Raw genomic sequence first — 19,692 nt, 5'->3', positions numbered from 1 at the left:
AGTGCCCCTGCAGATTGACACATTGACTCTGTATGGGTACCCCTGTATATAACCTCGCTATTGATATTTACTGCTGCTCTTTAATTATTTGTTTTTCTTATCTCTTACTTTTTTTGTAGGTATTTTCTTAAAACTGCATTGTTGGTTAAGGGATTGTAAGTAAGCAATTCACTGTAAGGTCTACACCTATTGTATTCGGCGCATGTGACAAATAACATTTTATTTTATTTATCTCTGGCAATATGACGTTTCAAAAGGGTCTGTAATGCACACTCCATAACAGAAGGTGGCGTTGAACATCAATGATCTGGAGACAGCAGCTGTCGCTGACGTAGAAGAAAAAAATGCGTATTGCGAAAAAGGTGTCCACTCAGAAAGCTCGTCGTATACTGTAGATATCACTACGATATCCTGTATTTGTCTGTCTTTACAACCAATCAAATGATCAACCTACTCATGTAGCGAGCTTCTTATTTTAAACATCATTCTTGGGTAATAGAGTCATAGTAGAAGAAGTCTCATTTCATTATGAATGAGCCAGAGGGACTGCGGTTCAGGAGACTGAACAGACCACAGATCATCACAGACGAATTACAGGAACCCCAATACAAGGGCACCAGGTAAGCTATCGTACTCAGTATTGATATTAACATCAGATGCTGCTTTCCTTGCTACTGTAGTATTGCATCACGCAACGATGCACAATCAACCACTGTGTATCAGACTGCATGATTCTCATTTGCGCGTCCTAGCTGATGGCAGATGCAGAGGTAAACAATCCATATCTAGGTCAGTTGTACACTCACTGACTAAAGGTAAAAGTGGATGGACTGAATGTGCAATTACTTTGCATTATGCATGCATGGTATGAACCAAACAGTCAGTAATAAGTGGAGAGAGCGTTGACCAGCGGTGCACTTAGTGTAGGCTACTGATAGTAAGGCCTATTCAGGTTTTTCATAGATGCTTTCCCTCTGAAAATAGATACACACAGAATGCACATGTATGTTTTGAGTACTGTATTATCCACTGTTGACCAGAGTTCACGGATCTCTTCAAACACCCAAATAACAAATTGATATGAAAGCTATAGTCTGGGATCTGGGAATCGGTTCGATATACCCATTGATTCTTGAAGAATGTAACTTAGGCCTATGCCTGAGGACACAACTATCACAACTTATAACCCCAAATATAAAGGTTATAGGCCTATGCCATTGTTTAACAACAACGTAAACCGACAATGTATAAATATATATATCATATGAATGTCATAGACTGTCAGTCGTTGCATCTAGTGCCCTGTCTATGAATTTGAGAGAGGAAACATTTCCTCAGCTGTATTTAAAAAAGTGTTTCATTGATCTGTTTTGTTTTTCCCAGTACCTATAGTGGAAAGGTATTCCGTGTGATCCTGGTGACCCTGGGAGGATGCCTGATCCTTCCAATGCTTGTAGTCTTTTTTCTGCTTGAGTCTCCTATTCACCCCGAGCTGCTTAGGTGAGCTGTCAAGAATTTAAATCCTTCTCTCTTTTTTTTCTCCTGTTCTTTAGAATCATGTTCACTCTAATATCTCAGAAACGTATTGACTTTCAAGGAATGTTGACATTTACATTTTAGTCATTTAGCAGACGCTGTTATCCAGAGCGACTTACAGGAGCAATTAGGTGGTGTCAATGTAAATTGTCTGGTGGCGATTGTTATGAATTGTTCAGTAGTCTAATGGCTTCGGGGTAGAAGCTGTTGAGGAGCCTTTTGGTACTAGACTTGACGCTTCGGTACCGCTTGCTGTGTGGTAGCAGAGAAAACAGTCTATAACTTGGGTGACTGGAGTCTCTGATAATTTTAGGGATCCAGTTGCAGAGGGAGGTGTTTAGTCCCAGAGTCCTTAGCTTTGTGATGAGCTTAATGGGCACTATGGTGTTGAACGCTGAGCTCTAGTCAATGAACAGCATTCACACATAGGTGTTCCTTTTGTCCAGGTGAGAAAGGGCGGTGTGGAGTGTGATTGAGATTGCGTCATCTGTGGATCTGTTGGGGCGGTATGAGAATTGGAGTGGGTCTAGGGTGTCCGGGAGGATGCTGTGTATGTGAGCCATGACCAGCCTTTCAAAGCACGTCATAGCTACAGACGTGAGTGCCACCTGGTGGTAATAATTTAGGCAGGTTACCTTCAATTCCTTGGACACAGGGACTATGGTGGTCAGGGAGAGGTTGAAAATGTCAGTGAAGACACTTGACAGTTGGTCCACGCATGCTTTTAGTACACGTCCTAGTAATCCGTCTGGCCCAGCAGCTTTGTGTTTGATGGTTCGTCTGATGGCATAGCGAGATTTCTTATAAGCGTCCAGATTAGTCTCCCACTCCTTGAAAGCGGCAGCTCTAGCCTTTAGCTCGATGCAGATGTTGCCTGTAATCCATGGCTTCTGGTTAGGATATGTACGTACAGTTACTGTGGGGACGACGTCATTGATGCACTTATTGATGAAGTCGATGACTGAGGTGGTGTATTCCTCAATGTCATTGGATGAATCCCGGAACATATTCCAGTCTGTGCTAGCAAAACAGTCCTGTAGTGTAGCGAGTCACTGGTACTTCCTGCTTAAGACTGTTTAATCAGCTTTACAGCAAGATACTTTAGAATCAGTCTGCATAGTCAACATTTCTGCTTACTTTTCAACTTTCTGGAAATCAGTTTTTGGAAACTATTATGTACTAGTCCTTCTCACAGATCTCACTCCACTGAATGACTAGGCCTATACTACTTGTATAGCATACATATAATGTAGTATATAGTCAGTATGTAGAATGGTTTCAGTCATCCCTTATCAATAGAATTGATCATGTAGGCCTAGGTGTTCTGATGCAAAGACAAAATGCTTAGCCAAACATGACTTTTTCAGTAATTGCTTAATTATTGATTGAAGAAAGATTGATGAGGCACTCGGCTCAAAGTTTGAATGCACGGTTGCAATTTTCCCTTAGGCGCTTTTTGATTTTGTTTCCTCAATTCTTTCCTCTTGTCTTTTCAGCCTCAATGAGCCGCCCCTTATGTCTGGCTGTTACGAGCCCAACTTTAAGCTGAGGGAGGCACAGCGGCTGTTTGAGGACCAGCTGGTTGGCCCAGAGTCTATCGCTAACTTTGGAGGTCAGTATGGGACTAGAGTATTCCAGCTGGAGTCTCGCCACATGACAATGTCTTTCATATCTTTCACCCAGTTTGTTTGGGGCTTGTGTAATTTGTGGTGATTCCACAGTAACAGCAGTCTGATAGTTCAAAGTTGAGGGGGCAATGCTGGGGTAATACTGTCTGGATGGCTGTGTTGACCAATAATAGCAGATGCTTAAGTTTCCAAATCTGCACATACTCTGTGGTCTTAGTGACGGACAGATATTTGGCATGACACATTGCCACCTTTGATTTGACTTGTGCATTATTAGTTTACCTCTGCAACGGTTGTTCTATGCTGATGTCCAACATATTGCCTTTGCGTTTCTCCAGTTTCAACATACACATTTTGATTGTTTATCTCTCTCTCTATAGATTTGATTTACACTGGTACGGCTGATGGAAAGATAGTGAAGATTGAGGGCAAGAGCATCACTGTTATAGCCAGACTTGGCAAGCCACCCTGTGGTAAGTGAGAGAGGGGCTTTGACTAACTGGTTACTCACACACTGTGTGTCCATCTGATTGTGTGTCCATCTTGTGTGTCCATCTGATTTCTTAAGCTTTCATGACACAATGTTGTCTCTTCCCTCAACATGACATGATTTAGACGAATGACCCAACAGTTCCCATTGCTCAAGACTGGAGTTTCAAATGCTCATTCATAAGCAACTCTTAGCAGGTGCATTTCCCTCATGCCCTTTATGGATTGTTTTTATGCTTACACAACAAGGACAGCTTAATGCACAACAGGCCTAGCATGTTGGCTCAAAACTGAAAAGACCTCAAGAATAGACTCAAGCTCTAACCCAAACATTTGCTCGTATTAATCAGATTAGCCTGTTCAAAATGATTGAAATTATTGCACCCAATAAATTATCAATTACTTTACACACCACATGTCCACTGTGTTATGTGCTTTGTTGTAGATGGATCCCGTGAACAGGAGCCTAGCTGTGGACGACCCCTGGGTATCAGAGTGGGTCCTAACGGCACCCTGTTTGTAGCTGATGCCTACCTGGGGCTGTTCAAGGTCAACCCTGTCACAGGTAAGCAGCACACACAGCAATGGCATCACAGTTCTCTATTCCTTATAGGATCGATTTTAATATCAATAATGTGGCAAAGACCTGTTTGTTTTTTTTTGCAAGGTATTAAATATTTGTTTTAGATTTTCCAACAATTTCACCTTTTACTCAGTTTAATCAATTTTGTTCAATATACTATCCTCAAAATAAAAGTGCTGGATTATGCAAGTCATTTTAGTGTTTCTTTGACTCATTACGAAGGTGAGGTGACCAACCTGGTGTCGGCTGGGCAGATGGTTGGGGGCCGGAGGCTCTCCTTTGTCAATGACCTGGATGTAACGCAGGATGGGAGGAAAGTGTACTTCACTGACTCTAGCAGCAGGTGGCAGCGCAGAGACTACCTTCATCTCATCATGGAGGCCACAGCAGATGGACGGTAACTGTTACCACAGAACGTATGAAGATCCTTGAGCACATTCTAATAGCAAGGTCTTGTCTACTTTGTCAAGAGTTTCTATTGCTTTTTGATATGCATATAGGGCAGGGGTCTCCAGCAGGGTAGACTAGTGGTTAGAGTGTTGGACTAGTAACCGGAAGGTTGCAAGTTCAAATCCCCGAGCTGACAAGGTACAAATCTGTCGTTCTGCCCCTGAACAGGCAGTTAACCCACTGTTCCTAGGCCATCATTGAAAATAAGAATTTGTTCTTAACTGACTTGCCTAGTAAAATAAAAAATAAATAAACCTTTTGTAGCATGAGAGCTACTTTAAAAAAAATGAAACATGTTGTGAGCTACTCATTTTTTTCTAGCTTTCAATAGGCACATTCTTCTCTTCTCCTCTGCAACACTTCCCAGGTCCTTAGTGTACAGGAGAAAGTAGTGCACTGTTTTCTTACAATATACCTGGTACAATAATGGCTAATAAACAACAAAAAAATCCCTATAAAGCTCTATAAAATATGTCATTTTTTTATCTCCCAAATTATGTAGTCTCAGTTTTATTTTTGGGGTTTTAGATATTTTACTTTTTCAATCTCAAAATGATAATTTTGTAGAGAAACAATGAAATGGAATCTTCTGAGTCCATGTCAATGCTTAAATCAAATCAGGAGACAATTTATTTTATGTCTGGAAGGATTTTGGAGTGTAATTCCCCTTTGATTGCACATCTGGCCCTTTTTAATTTCTCATCTAGCGAGTGAGGAATGTGCCATCTAATGTGCCTGTCTAGCGATGGTTCTGTACTGTTGCTGCTCATTTCATGGCAAAATGGACAAATAACAGATACAAATGATATACTTACTCGTGATATACTTCTGCCAGGTAAGCTTACTTTACAGTTAACATTTAATTGAGAAGGTTTTGGGGAACGTATTTCTGTAAATTAATTGGCAGATATTGTGTTAGGTTTGGCTTTTTAAGCCAATAGTGTCTAACCAGGGGTGGGATAATGTCAATGTTGCGTTGATTAGATAGTAGCTGGGAGCTTGCGGTGTCTGATACTTGTGGTATTTGTTTATGACAGTTTGTGGTGGAACACTTGAAAATTGCATGTACTTTCAGAATTGTTTGGCGAGCTACTCATAGGTGGGCTGCGAGCTACTCATAGGTGGGCTGCGAGCTACTCATAGGTGGGCTGTGAGCTTTTGGTAGCTTGCGATCGACCTGTTGGAGACCCCTGGTATAGGGCCTTGTCATATTTGAAGATTGAATTTTCTAGAATGAAAGCTTTTGTGTTGATACATAATGCGGGTACCTTCTATTTTTAAGAAATTGAACACTTTATTAAGACAACAACCTGACGGCTGAGCGAAGCTGTCCGTATGTAACCCCTTGTCTGTCTTCTAGCGTGTTGGAGTATGACACAGAGACCGAGGAGGTGACCGTGCTGATGGAGAACCTTCGTTTTGCCAACGGGATCCAGCTTTTCCCTGATGAGGAGTCTGTGCTGGTGGCTGAGACCACTATGGCTAGGATACGCAGGTACTGTAGAGTTGATCCTCCTGAGGAACACAACCAACCTTATTTAACTACTGCACCGAGTGACGAAATGCTTCCCAAAGGGGATTGAAACATTCTTTAGTTATCTCATGTTTCATCAGATGCTAGGTTGTTGTGGTGCCGGCTTTTTGAACGTGCTCCAAGTGCGCCAACGGGTTTTTAAAAATTCTTCTCTGGTTTTCATTATTTTCTCTCTCCCTTATCAAGATTTCATGAATGTATGTTGCCTTTGTAATATCAAACTTTTTAAAAATTGCCGGGAGCAGTCAGTTCTCCCACGACTCACATGTATAAATGATGCAAGCTCACTGTTGCCTCGGTAACAGAGCCCCTTCACTGAGCTGCCTGAGCAGAAATACATTATATTGGCTTGTCCTTACACTAATTTTGGAGGTGAGGGGGAATGAGTGGGAAGGAGGTGTTCATTGTTTGTTCATTTCAGCGCGTATGGTAATGCAAACAGTTAGGGGAAGGTTTTTTATTTGCTGACTGTGCATAATGGAAATCAGTAAGGTGATTCCCTGAAAAATGGGGCAGAATTATTATTATTATTTTTTTAATGGTATTTTAGGTTTCCCCAGCAAGTAGATTGTCTCCCTCCCATAACTGGTTTATAATAGTCATAAGTAATGCATTTTCTTTTGGCTTTATCAATGCAGACAGAGTCAAATCCCCTACTGCTGCTAAGAGATCTGAAGCTGGCTTGTTTTTCAATAACACAGTCTTCAAAGTATTGTGAAGACTGCTCGTACAGGAGTTTTGTCAAATGTTTTTGAATTGTTTCCCATAATACCTCTGTTACCTGTCACACATACCATAAGCATGAGGCAAGCCATTTTAACCTTAATCTGCATGACAGAATGGACTTTCTTTCCCTCATCTCCTGAATTTCCACAACTTTGTTTCTGACTGTGTCCGTGCAGGGTCCATGTGTCAGGTCTAAATAAGGGAGGAATGGACACGTTTGTTGACAACCTTCCTGGTTTCCCTGACAACATCCGTCGCAGCTCCTCTGGAGGGTACTGGGTGGCCATGTCAGCTGTGCGGCCCAACCCTGGATTCTCCATGCTGGACTTTCTGGCCCAGAAGCCCTGGATAAAGAAGCTAATATTTAAGGTAGATGATATGACATGTGATAGCATATGGTATTATATGATATGTTGTAAAACGATATCTTTATTGTCCATTTACATGGAAGTTCATTTTAATCCACCAAAAGACTAAAGGGAGGATTGACGTGCTCTATTTACACGTTGACTATAAGTCTGGTATTCATTCCTGTTGGTCTGTTTCGTGGGTGTTTCTGCATACAAGGGTTTGGGATCTTGCAAGCTGGAAATCTGCCTAACAAAAATCGAAGGAATACATACAGTATACCTCATTCGTTGTGACCATGAGACCATTTTGTTAGACTGTCTCTTTGTGTGATCTCTACTTCAGTCTGGTTTTGGTGACAAGACTCATCCCCCTTCATCCCTCCCCCTCTCCCTGCAGCTCTTCAGTCAGGACGTGCTGATGAAGTTTGTGCCTCGCTACAGTCTGGTGATAGAGCTCCAGGAAAGCGGGGCATGCATGCGTAGCTTCCATGACCCCCACGGCATGGTGGCAGCCTACATCAGCGAGGCACATGAGCACGACGGCCACCTCTACCTAGGCTCCTTCCGCTCCCCTTACCTCTGCAAGCTGGATCTCAGCAAGGTTTGAGCTGGGAGCTGAGCACAACCGCTGTCTCGAAAGAAAAAAAACATATAGTGTTGCTTTCTGATGAAAACCACTCATGTCCAAAACAGGAACTTTTCAGGAAATGGAAAAAGCTGCCATATTTTCCCATTAACAAACATACTATTATGAAACTTCAGAAGCTATTTTGAATATATGTTCTTAGTCATAGAGTCATAAAATGTTCAGAGTACATTGAGGGGAGTTACCGCTTTCAATATGTGTTAAAAAAATGGAGAATAGGTTTTCATCAGACAGCAATGTTCCACACTGTGAGCCTGCTCTCTGCCTACCTAACACCTCCCTTCCTAGTCTTTCCCAAAGGAGTGTTTTCCAATAACAGATACATTGGAATTGATCGGAATGGCTTAATGCTTGATGTGCTGCGTTTGCATTGCTTTTCGCCAGCTTCAGGAAAACATGGGCTAGTCTTCATTAAGTAGCTGCACTACTGAGGCACATTTGACTGGGATGCATATCCATCCTTTCTAGTCTTATCAGCCCACAATGAACTATTAACCCTTTAACTTCTGTTGACAGGTATGATGGTGTGTTTCATTTGGAGCTCAAGTGCTTTTTTTTTTTAACCAAGCATTCCTTGGGCCAAATTGTTTGTGCAGAAATCCCCATGTAAGGTACATTGTTTTTCAGGTCTGTTTTGTTGAAATGAGGTGCCAAATGTTACTTTTCTTGTGTGAACCATTCAGTACTGAGCTCTCATCTCACCCCTAAAAATAACTGACAATGTTATTCTTGTACTTCAGACTTAATTTTATCAGTAGAAATAGACGTAAAGAACACTGAATCTGTATTTTAGGAGTGCCACTTTAAACGGATTTATTGTGTGTATATTTAGATATCCTAGACCAAGTTGATCATACTGTGGTGAAAAAGGAAATATGTATGAATCATTTCCCCTGACTTTGTATATTGCACAACTGCTTAACGGAATGTCAGTTTTTTGCTCAATGTTGAATGCTGCCAGCCTTCAGCTGAGCTTCCTTTGAAATAAAACAGTTTGCCTAATAATAAAAATGACATTTCTAGTGTTAATATACACTACCGCCCCCACTGCATGTCTTCAGAGAAACCAGTTGGACAGGGGTAGTTTCATATCAGTGGACACCTCAAATGTACAGTAGAAATGAGCACACAGAAAGCCTCCCCTGCCTCAGCCAGTGGAGCTCATCAGATCAAGGACCTCATTAAGAGGGTGCACGGAGAGCTGCTTCAAAGATGTTACTGAGAGCTCCGACCCCACTCAGCAAGTCTGATCCCAGGGCTGCCCTCTGTACGAGGGGCCCGTCCACTGCTGCTGGCTCTCTACTCACTAAGATCAGACGCTGCTGCACTGGTTTCATAAGAGCCTTTGAATGATGGAGGCTGTATCATAGACCAGGCTTTTCAAAGGATATAGGTCACGGAGTGCTGAGGAAGAATCATATCCCAGTCTGTACAAAAGCCCTGTGGAGCAAGCCTTCAGATGGAATCTCTAGAAGTTTAGATAGCCCGAGCACAAACGCAACTCGGAACAGCCGCACAGATTTTCTATTCTTTCCTACGGATATGATGATCCTGTTTGGGATTTAAGGTGTTGTTGATCAGAATTTAGTCTGTGCAGACCCTAACTCATGCCAAAACATGAGTTAAAATTCATTGTATAATTTGCACAGGATAACAAGGTTAGATAAGTTAACCTAAAATACATATTGGTACTCAAGACATATCGTAATAGCCGTTGTTAAACTATACGTTAAGGCTCAATTTTATTTCGAGGAATGAAAATGCTCAGACATGTATGGAGCAAAACAGCTTAGGAACTTCAAGATCGGTCAGATGGGCTGCACAAAAAATAGGTAGTCTTCATGAAGTGGAGCCAAGGCATTGTCCAAACCTCAAAGACACAGTGGAAGGTCTGAAAGACAAAATGCACTATTATAATGAATCACTCCAATGTTATTACTTTTAGCTATGATCCACTTGCCAGCCAAAATTAGTGCTGATATTCACCCAATTGCTATACATACAGCTTCAACATAATGTATCATATTTCTAAACTAAAAATGTACAATACCTGCTGCAACAAACCATCTGGTTGGAACTTGCAGTTGGCCAGGTCTGGGTCTTTGTGTCCGTTTTTGCAGCACACGGTCCGTGAGAGGTCTACTTCCAAAATGTATTTGAGTCCCTTTACAATCTGTAACAGAAAGCTACATTGAACTGAAGAAGTTTGTGCCTCCCTGGTGTAGTCTAACTATACCAGGGCTGCCCAACCCTCTTCCTGGAGATCTACCGTCCTGTAGGTTCAGTCCAACCCTAATTTGGCATATCTGATTCAGCTAGTTAAGGTCTGGTTGAGCAGCTAATTAGTAGAATCCGGTGTGTTAAATTAGGGTTGGACTGAAAACCCACAGGATGGTAAATCTCCAGGAAGATGGTTGGGCAGCCCTGAACTACACTGCTCAAAAATATAAAGGGAACACTAAAATAACACATCCTAGATCTGAATGAATGAAATATTATTTTTAAATACTTTCTTTACATAGTTGAATGTGCTGACAACAAAATCACACAAGGTCTGGATTTGGAGTCACACTCAAAATTAAAGTGGGAAACCACACTACAGGCTGATCCAACTGATGTAATGTCCTTAAAACAAGGCTCAATAGTGTGTGGCCTCCACGTGCCTGTATGATCTCCCTACAATGCCTGGGCATGCTCCTGATGAGGTGGCGGATGGTCTCCTGAGGGATCTCCTCCCATACCTGGACTAAAGCATCCGCCAACTCCTGGACAGTCTGTGGTGCAACGTGGCGTTGGTGGATGGAGCGAGACATGATGTCCCAGATGTGCTCAATTGGATTCAGGTCTGGGGAACGGGCGGGCCAGTCCATAGCATCAATGCCTTCCTCTTGCAGGAACTGCTGACACACTCCAGCCACATGTCTAGCATTGTCTTGCATTAAGAGGAACCCGGGGCCAACCGCACCAGCATATGGTTTCACAAGGGGTCTGATGATCTCATCTCGGTACCTAATGGCAGTCAGGCTACCTCTGGCGAGCACATAGAGGGCTGTGCGGCCCCCCAAAGAAACGCCACCCCACATCATGACTGACCCACCGCCAAACCGGTCATGCTGCAGAACATTCTCCACGGCGTCTCCAGACTGTCACATGTGCTCAGTGTGAACCTGCTTTCATCTGTGAAGAGCACAGGGCGCCAGTGCCGAATTTGCCAATCTTGGTGTTCTCTGGCAAATGCCAAACGTCCTGCACGGTGTTGGGCTGTAAGCACAACCCCCACCTGTGGACGTCGGGCCCTCATACCACCCTCAAGGAGTCCGTTTCTGACCATTTGAGCAGACATGCACATTTGTGGCCTGCTGGAGGTCATTTTGCAGGGCTCTGGCAGTGCTCCTCCTTGCACAAAGGTGGAGGTAGCGGTCCTGCTGCTGGGTTGTTGCCCTCCTACGGCCTCCTCCACGTCTCCTGATGTATTGGCCTGTCTCCTGGTAGCGCCTCCATGCTATGGACACTACGCGGACAGACACAGCAAACCTTCTTGCCACAGCTCGCATTGATGTGCCATCCTGGATGAGCTGCACTACCTGAGCCACTTGTGTGGGTTCTAGACTCCGTCTCATGCTACCACTAGAGTGAAAGCAGCGCCAGCATTCAGAAGTGACCAAAACATCAGCCAGGAAGCATAGGAACTGAGAAGTGGTCTGTGGAACCACTCCTTTATTGGGGATGTCTTGCTAATTGCCTATAATGTCCAACTGTTGTCTATTCCATTTGCACAACAGCATGTGACATTTATTGTCAATCAGTGTTGCTTCCTAAGTGGACAGTTTGATTTCACAGAAGTGTGATTGACTTGGAATTACATTGTGTTGTTTAAGTGTTTCCTTTATTTTTTTGAGCAGTGCAGTTGGACTATACCAGTGAGGCATGAACTTCAATTCAATATAGCTTTCATCCTTATTTCAACACATTCAATATACGACTACTTCAGTATAAAATGTCAGTCCTCCATACCTGTCTTTCGGCTTTTTCAATTGCAGATGGCTTGAAGAGAAAAGCATCATTGGTCTGATTGTTAAATGAATTGGTCCCATGAAGCGCCGCTTTTAGGACCCCCTTGTCATTTGTGTCAATCTTATATGGAGCGCCAGGCACTAACCTTTGGCAACTGACTGGGAAAAAAAAGAAAGCTAATTCAACAAATTCACTAAATGTTTGCGACGTTAGGTTTTAGGTTCGACAGGTCTTCCTATGAACACAGAATTAGGTCAGCTTACGCAAGACTGTACTACAACTGACAGTCAGAACTGTAGCCAAAAGGCAAGTGACAATATTTCTCTCATACCGATAAAGTCAACCAACATGAGCAGAGAAACCGAACTCCCCACAAAGAAACTGAAATCAAGCCATAAGGGCCTAACGCAAACAGGATACAGCTGCATTATTTCACAACAATAATCATTAACATTCATGCACTGCTACTGATCAAAAGACAATTCATTATTCAACATTTTTGTAATTACAGACATTGTGTGGTTATGGTAAAGTAATTAGAATTGTTAAATTGTGGACAAAAATCCTCAATCCTAAGAAAACCTAGATAACAAACATGCCATGCTACTTCTACTAAACACAGACAATTTCATCCTATTAAAATAAGATCTTACCAATTGAGCACAAGCCAGAGAAGAGCAGAAGCATGTAACTCAGCCCCATGCCTGTTAGAGATGTCTCAACACTGCTCTGTTTATTTTACTTCCTGTAAGGCAACACTTCCACCACATGTTGCAGACTAGCCAAACCTACCATGGGCCTACTTCCACAAGACAATCAATTAACTAACAGGTGCAGCCAATAGAGAAAACTGAACAAACTAGTTTGATCATTTCAATATCTTTTGATTGACATTCTCTCATCTTTTTGCAACAGAACATTATTTTCATTAATTGTGTTACATGGAAAGGTGGTGCTTTACTTATATTTAATCAGTACATAAAATAAAATAACCACAACCAATTTTGAATTGGCCTTAAATTGGTTTAAAGCTCCCTTTGAACAGTCTTGTGTAATAGCATAATTTTTATGTTTAGACAGGCAGCCCAATTCGGATCTTTTTTCCCACTAATTGATCTTTTGACCAATTGCATCAGATCTTTTTCAGATCTGATTGGTGAAAACACCAATTAGTTGGCCTCCCGAGTGGCGCAGCAGTCAAACGCACTGCAATGCTTGAGGCGTCACTACAGATGCGCAACCGCGAGACCCATGACGACGCACGGGTTAGGGGAGCGTTTTTGCCGGCCGGGATGTCCTTGTCCCATCGCGCTCTAGCGACTCCTGTGGCGGCCCGGGCGCATGCACGCTGCCACTTTCGCCAGATGTATGGTGTTCTCACATCTCATGGCTCATGGCTCTCGACCTTCGCCTCTCCCGATATCCAATATGATATCACAAAAAAAAACACAAAAAAAAAACAAAAAAAAGACCAATTAGTGAAAATAAAGAACAGAAGAAGAGTGCTGCTTGTGTAAACGTAAAAGTGCTTTTTAAAATAATGATGTCTGTGGAAAGTGGCAATACAAAGTAATAAAACATGAATAATAAAAAAAGGCGTCTAATCATCCACAAGAAACCAAAGTAGGCTTTGAGAAAAAAGTAAAAGTGAAATTCATGACATGTAGAGTCATAAAACACTTCTCTATGGGCTACTCATACTGTAGATATACTGTACATTGTTTGTAGTACCAATTACCACCAGCAGCTGGTAGACATAGCTCGCGTTTCCAAGAGCTTTGTCTGCATTGAATTGACAAAATAATGTCTTATTTTACACAAGGAGATAAAAATCCAGATGTGAATTATTAATGCATTTTGGGAAACGTCATGGAGTTGTAGAGAACTCAACTAGAGAACGTTGATGATTACACTGACTGGGGGAATCAGTTTAGGCCATGTCAGAGTGACCTGAATCGAGACATTTTTGGAAACTATACCCTGTGGATACATTTTTGCATGGAAACTGAACATTTACTCTGTCTTCAGACTAACAACCCTGTTTTGAGAGATCAAACTGCACTCCTCAAAACATCTGACAAACTTTTATTTCACTTTTGTCTTGTCTGTAAAGAAGTGCATTGCACTTTCAGTATGTAGAAGTAACATCAAGTTAATTATAATGCTCATCTCATAATCATTTAAATTAACTGGTTTACTGGTCCCACATCCTATAAATGGGATAAAGCCAGAAGTGGGAAACTGTACACATTTGGTCATGTTTTGTCATGGTCTTCATTGGCTGTATCCTCATTGTCTCTTTATTCCCTGTCACATCACTTGACCATGAATTGCATTCTGGTTTTGACATCTAGCTGCATAAAAAAATCAGCTCACTGAAAAAGGTCAGTAGACATTCTACTTCAGAGGAGAGAGATGGTAGTTCACTGATGCACTAAGGTTGAACCTCTGTTATCAAAGTCCCCCCATCTGTCGTTGCTCACTCACTGACAGAGAGCTTTATCTTATTTGTGTTTTTCACAGCTTCTCTAGGGAAAATCCTGTTTTTCACTCTTCATGTTGGCAGAAACTGGTCTTATGATTTCAATGGCTTACTTAGTATCTCACAATGATAAGTCAATCAGACACATGAAATATCCTCAAATTTAACCATGTAGTTCTGCTAGGCGCTCCTTTTAAAAATGTTTTTAAATTGTTTCTTAGAATCCTGTACTAACTCTTAGATGGGACATCTGATGTCCACTGACTGCACTCACTTCCCTGACCAAGGAAATTATGACTTTCGGCAGATTTGTTCTTAATATATATAAAAAAGCATGAATTATCACTATGAGTTATGTGAGGTGCACTACATTGCCAAAAGTATGTGGACACACCTTCAAATTAGTGTATTTGGCTATTTCAGCCACACTTGTTGCTAACAGGTGTATTAAATTGAGCACACAGCCATGCAATTTCCATTGACAAACATTGGCAGTAGAATGGCCCGTACTGAAGAGCTCAGTGACTTTCAACGTGGCACCGTCATAGGATGCTACCTTTCCAACAACTCAGTTCGTCAAATGTAAGCGCTGTTATTGTGAAGTGGAAACGTCTAGGAGCAACAATGGCAACAGCCGCTAAATGGTAGACCACACAAGCTCACAAAACGGGACCGCCGAGTGCTGAAGCTCGTAGCGCGTAAAAATCAGCTGTCCTCAGTTGCAACACTCACTACCGAGTTCAAACTGCCTCTGGAATCAACAACAGCACAAGAACTGTTCGTTGGGAGCTTCAAGAATTGGGTTTCCATGGCCGAGCAGCCTCACACAAGCCTAAGATCACCATGCGTAATGCCAAGTGTTGACTGGAGTGGTGTAAAACTCGCCACCATTGGACTCTGGAGCATTGGAAACACGTTCTCTGGAGTGAGGAATCACGCTTCACCATCTGGCAGTCCGACGAACAAATCTGGATTTGGCGGATGCCAGGAGAATGCTACCTGCCCCAATGCATAGTGCCAACTGTAAAGTTTGGTGGAGGAGGAATAATGTTCTTGCTGGAAGATCCACTTGCGGCCTAGTTTCAGCCTCCTTGCATAGGCAACCAGTTCTTGGGCTAAAATGGTCTGTTACTGGGTAAAGTTGATGATGCTGTCAGCCTTAAAAACTGCTACAGTAACATGATGCAAATGGGTTTGTCAAGTATACTGTATTGATTTGTGGGCCTTTTAGAGGCCAATCTTGTTGCAAGAGGTAAGCAATCAAATAGACTGAGTGGTTCCTGCCATTTTGATGGAGTGCTCTAAATTTATCTCAGCCCAACAATGTGAGCATTCGTTCTGAGTTCATGTTGCTCTTGCAGGAGGATTCCGTTTGAAGGGGAGAGGTTGTTTTATATCTCAAAGTGTCTGTTGTTTAATTATTACTTGATTTCCTCGGTAGCCAGAGAGCCATGTGCAGCTTGAGGATGTACATTTCTAGGTACCACTTTATATTTAACTCCCTTCATAAAACGTTTCTAAATAGTTTGTAAAGAGTTTACTTGCCATTTATTAATCATTGTTCCTATGTTTGTAAACGTCAATAAGCAATCTTTAAATATTTCCGCATTTATGAACACTATTTTAAATCATGTATTATTTAAATTGTATGATTTATAAGATAATAAATAAGGTGTTTGATCATAGTAGGTTCACAATTTGTGTAAATGACAAATTAATAATAATGTATTGCTAATGTACTTACAAACCAGTGATAAAGGAGTTATTGTCAACTCATAAGATTATTTATAAGGCATTTGTTAATGGTTGATTAATGGTTATGTTATATGCATACTTATCAATATATTTATATACGCCATGAATGGGATATTTAATACTTGTTAATGAGTGCATTTGTAAATGTGAGTAAAAGCACATACTAATACATCAGTTGATGATTAATGTAGCACCTTATAAACCATTTACTGATTATTTTTAAGAAATATGGCCTTGTGTCTTGTCATTCTGTTAACAAAAACCCACATATCTTTAAGATATTTTCTTATTTCACAGAAGTAATAGTAAAGGTAGACCTACCAGTTAGTTATAGTGTTTTAACTGAGAAGAATTTTGTTGTTTCTGAATTATTAAGTGGTTAAAATTCAGAATTCTGTTGCCAAATTGGTAACAGAATGACTGCAATTGAATTGGCTACAATGGGGAATCATAGTAGTGACAAGCCACAGTTGGGTCACCTGCTACTGTCCTCATCTTCTACTGGCATACTGTTATGTTCAGCTCATAACTGTTTTCTTTCTCTTTCTGTCATCTGGTGGTCAATGGGAAAACCATTTGGACAACCCCTAACTCTCTGACTCCCTCGCTCTGCCTTCTCTATATCTAGTTAATGTTACCTCTCCCAGCTCATGGGTATTACTGACACATACCCATACGACCCTTTCTTTCCATTTACCATAACCAGCATCCTTACCCCTGAGCCCCGACCGACACCGGACATCCATGAACGTTGAAAAGTAGTTGAAATTCAGTCTGCCCTGGCCTTGATTTTCAAAGTACAAAGGCGTAGTTTTTGGGTCCGGTCCGGACCGGCCATGATTTGGCCTAAACATAGACGTCCATGATTGGTTCAGATTTGGTCCAGTCCAGACAGTAGAGTACAGTACTGTAGAGCACACTAGAGTAGAAGAGAGTAGTATAATGTACTGTTTTGCACTATACTGTACTAAACTCTACTTTACTGTACTGTTACTGTATTCTACTCTACTGTGATGTACTGTGATATCCAAACTTGAAACATACATGTCTGTGATTGGTTCAGGTTTGATCCAACCAAATTTAGTCTTGTTTGGGGGTGGAGATTATTTAAATAATAGCCAGTGTGTAGGATAATACCCAAATATGAAAAGGATATTGCACCATAAAGAGAATGACATTCATATCCATAATTATGCCAAAGGATCATGTGTGAGTGATATAATATGTAGGAGTGATCCTCCAAGTTGGTTAGAATGATAAAAATGGTGATTATTTTCTGAGCCAGCCTTATATAAACAGGTGTGTGCCTTTCGAAATCATGTCCAATCAATTGAATTTACCACAGGTGGACTCCAATCATGTTGTAGGAACATGCAAGGAGGATAAATGTAAACAGGATGCACCTGAGCTCAATTTCGAGTATCATAGCAATGAGTCTGAACACTTATGTAAATATATGCACGCCTGCTCCCGCTCTTCCCCCCTGGCGCTCGAGGGTGCCAGGCTCTCCAGCATTGCGCACTCCTGCCACCATCATTACGCACACCTGCTTTTCCCACTCATGCACATCAGCATATTCTTGGAATCACCTGGATTCAATCACCTGTTTATTACCTCCCCTATATTTGTCAGTTCCCCATCTCTGTTCCCCGCTGCTGCATTGATTGTCATATGTCCTTGTATAGTGTGCTGACGTTGTGCCTGTCTTGTTTCATGTCTGTTCCTTATTAAATGGTGACTCCCCTTACCTGCTTCTCATCTCCGTTATTGGTCCTTACACAGTGTTACATTACAGCCTTGTGTTTTTCATTCATGTTTTTTTATTTCATTTAAATTAGCAAGAAATTCTAAAAACAAGTTTTTGCTTTGTCATTATGGGGTATTGTGTGCAGATTGATGAAGGATTTTTTTAAAAGTTTGGAATAAGGCTGTAAAAATGTGGAAAAAGTCAAGGGGTCTAAATACTTTCTGAATGCACTGTATATAATGTCCCACAGCTGACAGGTCGAAAGTGTCACACCCTGATCTGTGTCACACCCTTATCTGAAACAGATCAGGGTGTGAAACCTTCGACCTCATGGCCTTCCAACAGGACAACGACCCTAAGCACACAGCCAAGACAACGACCCTAAGCACACCCCCACCCCCCCACAGCTGAGACTTTTAGGTTAAAAGTAGGGCCAGGTTTTTTTTCTACCTTAAAATTAATAACATGAAATAAATAATAATCTTCAGAAATTACTTTGTCAAAGCAACAAAATAACTAAGGCTTTACAATGATGGTGTAAACGTAGATACATTTCTAGAAGTTGCAGAGGATGCACTGAGGGACATGTCAAAATGATGGATTTTGGCACTTTAGTAAGTCTTTATTCATTTAAAAAATCTGATGTATTGAATTTTCTACGTGGTCTATATTAAAGGGCACTTCATTCAATATAACAGGCTTTTAACCTTTGTGTAGTCTTAACATTCGGTATACTCCCCTTGTGTAGTCTTAACATTCAGTATACTCCCCTTGTGTAGTCTTAACATTCGGTATACTCCCCTTGTGTATGCTTAACATTCGGTATACTCCCCTTGTGTAGTCTTAACATTCGGTATACTCCCCTTGTGTAGTCTTAACATTCGGTATACTCCCCTTGTGTAGTCTTAACATTCGGTATACTCCCCTTGTGTAGTCTTAACATTCGGTATACTCCCCTTGTGTAGTCTTAACATTCGGTATACTCCCCTTGTGTAGGCTTAACATTCGGTATACTCCCCTTGTGTAGGCTTAACATTCGGTATACTCCCCTTGTGTAGTCTTAACATTCTTGTGTATACTCCCCTTGTGTAGTCTTAACATTCGGTATACTCCCCTTGTGTAGTCTTAACATTCGGTATACTCCCCTTGTGTAGTCTTAACATTCGGTATACTCCCCTTGTGTGTAGTATACTCCCCTTAACATTCGGTATACTCCCCTTGTGTAGTCTTAACATTCGGTATACTCCCCTCCCTTGTGTTCTTAACATTGTCCCCTTGTGTAGTCTTAACATTCGGTATACTCCCCTTGTGTAGTCTTAACATTCGGTATACTCCCCTTGTGTAGTCTTAACATTCGGTATACTCTTAACCCCTTGTGTAGTCTTAACATTCGGTATACTCCCCTTGTGTAGTCTTAACATTCGGTATACTCCCCATGTGTAGTCTTAACATTCCCCTTGTGTAGTCTTACTCCCTTGTGTAGTCTTAACATTCGGTATACTACCCCTTGTGTAGTCTTAACATTCGGTATACTCCCCTTGTGTAGTCTTAACATTCGGTATACTCCCCTTGTGTAGGCTTAACATTCGGTATACTCCCCTTGTGTATGCTTAACATTCGGTATACTCCCCTTGTGTATGCTTAACATTCGGTATACTCCCCTTGTGTAGTCTTAACATTCGGTATACTCCCCTTGTGTAGTCTTAACATTCGGTATACTCCCCTTGTGTATGCTTAACATTCGGTATACTC

The 19,692-nt window shown here is 41.5% G+C and overlaps 2 protein-coding genes across 2 annotated transcripts; one reads left to right on the top strand and one right to left on the bottom strand.

Annotated features, from left to right (window-relative positions):
• The first annotated feature begins 327 nt into the window (after window positions 1-327).
• Window positions 328-8,953, top strand: LOC112253566 (adipocyte plasma membrane-associated protein). Its single transcript, XM_024425511.2, has 9 exons — window positions 328-620; window positions 1,384-1,500; window positions 3,033-3,148; window positions 3,545-3,637; window positions 4,099-4,218; window positions 4,459-4,633; window positions 6,047-6,181; window positions 7,123-7,315; window positions 7,694-8,953. The coding sequence occupies exons 1-9, from the start codon at window positions 529-531 to the stop codon at window positions 7,901-7,903; spliced, it is 1,251 nt and encodes a 416-aa protein (XP_024281279.1). The 5' UTR covers window positions 328-528; the 3' UTR covers window positions 7,904-8,953.
• A 691-nt stretch (window positions 8,954-9,644) lies between these two features.
• LOC112253577 (cystatin-F) lies at window positions 9,645-12,745 on the bottom strand. The gene is made up of 4 exons (XM_024425519.2): window positions 12,610-12,745; window positions 11,957-12,114; window positions 9,993-10,115; window positions 9,645-9,833 (listed from the first exon to the last, which is right to left on the bottom strand). Exons 1-4 carry the CDS (start codon window positions 12,656-12,658, stop codon window positions 9,741-9,743), a joined length of 423 nt encoding a protein of 140 aa, XP_024281287.1. The 5' UTR covers window positions 12,659-12,745; the 3' UTR covers window positions 9,645-9,740.
• Between the last annotated feature and the right edge of the window lie 6,947 nt (window positions 12,746-19,692).

This window comes from Oncorhynchus tshawytscha, linkage group LG01, assembly GCF_018296145.1.
Source record: "Oncorhynchus tshawytscha isolate Ot180627B linkage group LG01, Otsh_v2.0, whole genome shotgun sequence".
Lineage (NCBI taxonomy): Eukaryota > Metazoa > Chordata > Actinopteri > Salmoniformes > Salmonidae > Oncorhynchus > Oncorhynchus tshawytscha.
The sequence above is the reverse complement of the archived record's forward strand: the minus strand, read 5'-3'. Positions and strand labels throughout refer to the sequence as shown.

Coding starts and splice junctions, on each gene's coding strand:
- LOC112253566 (XM_024425511.2), top strand. CDS start 529: ATGAATGAGCCAGAGGGACTGCGGTTCAGGAGACTGAACAGACCACAG. Junction 4,634..6,046: donor GAGGCCACAGCAGATGGACG/GTAACTGTTACC, acceptor TCTGTCTTCTAG/CGTGTTGGAGTATGACACAG. Junction 6,182..7,122: donor ACTATGGCTAGGATACGCAG/GTACTGTAGAGT, acceptor GTGTCCGTGCAG/GGTCCATGTGTCAGGTCTAA.
- LOC112253577 (XM_024425519.2), bottom strand. CDS start 12,658: ATGGGGCTGAGTTACATGCTTCTGCTCTTCTCTGGCTTGTGCTCAATT. Junction 10,116..11,956: donor TTGAAAAAGCCGAAAGACAG/GTATGGAGGACT, acceptor TTTCTGTTACAG/ATTGTAAAGGGACTCAAATA. Junction 9,834..9,992: donor CAGATGGTTTGTTGCAGCAG/GTATTGTACATT, acceptor TTTGTCTTTCAG/ACCTTCCACTGTGTCTTTGA.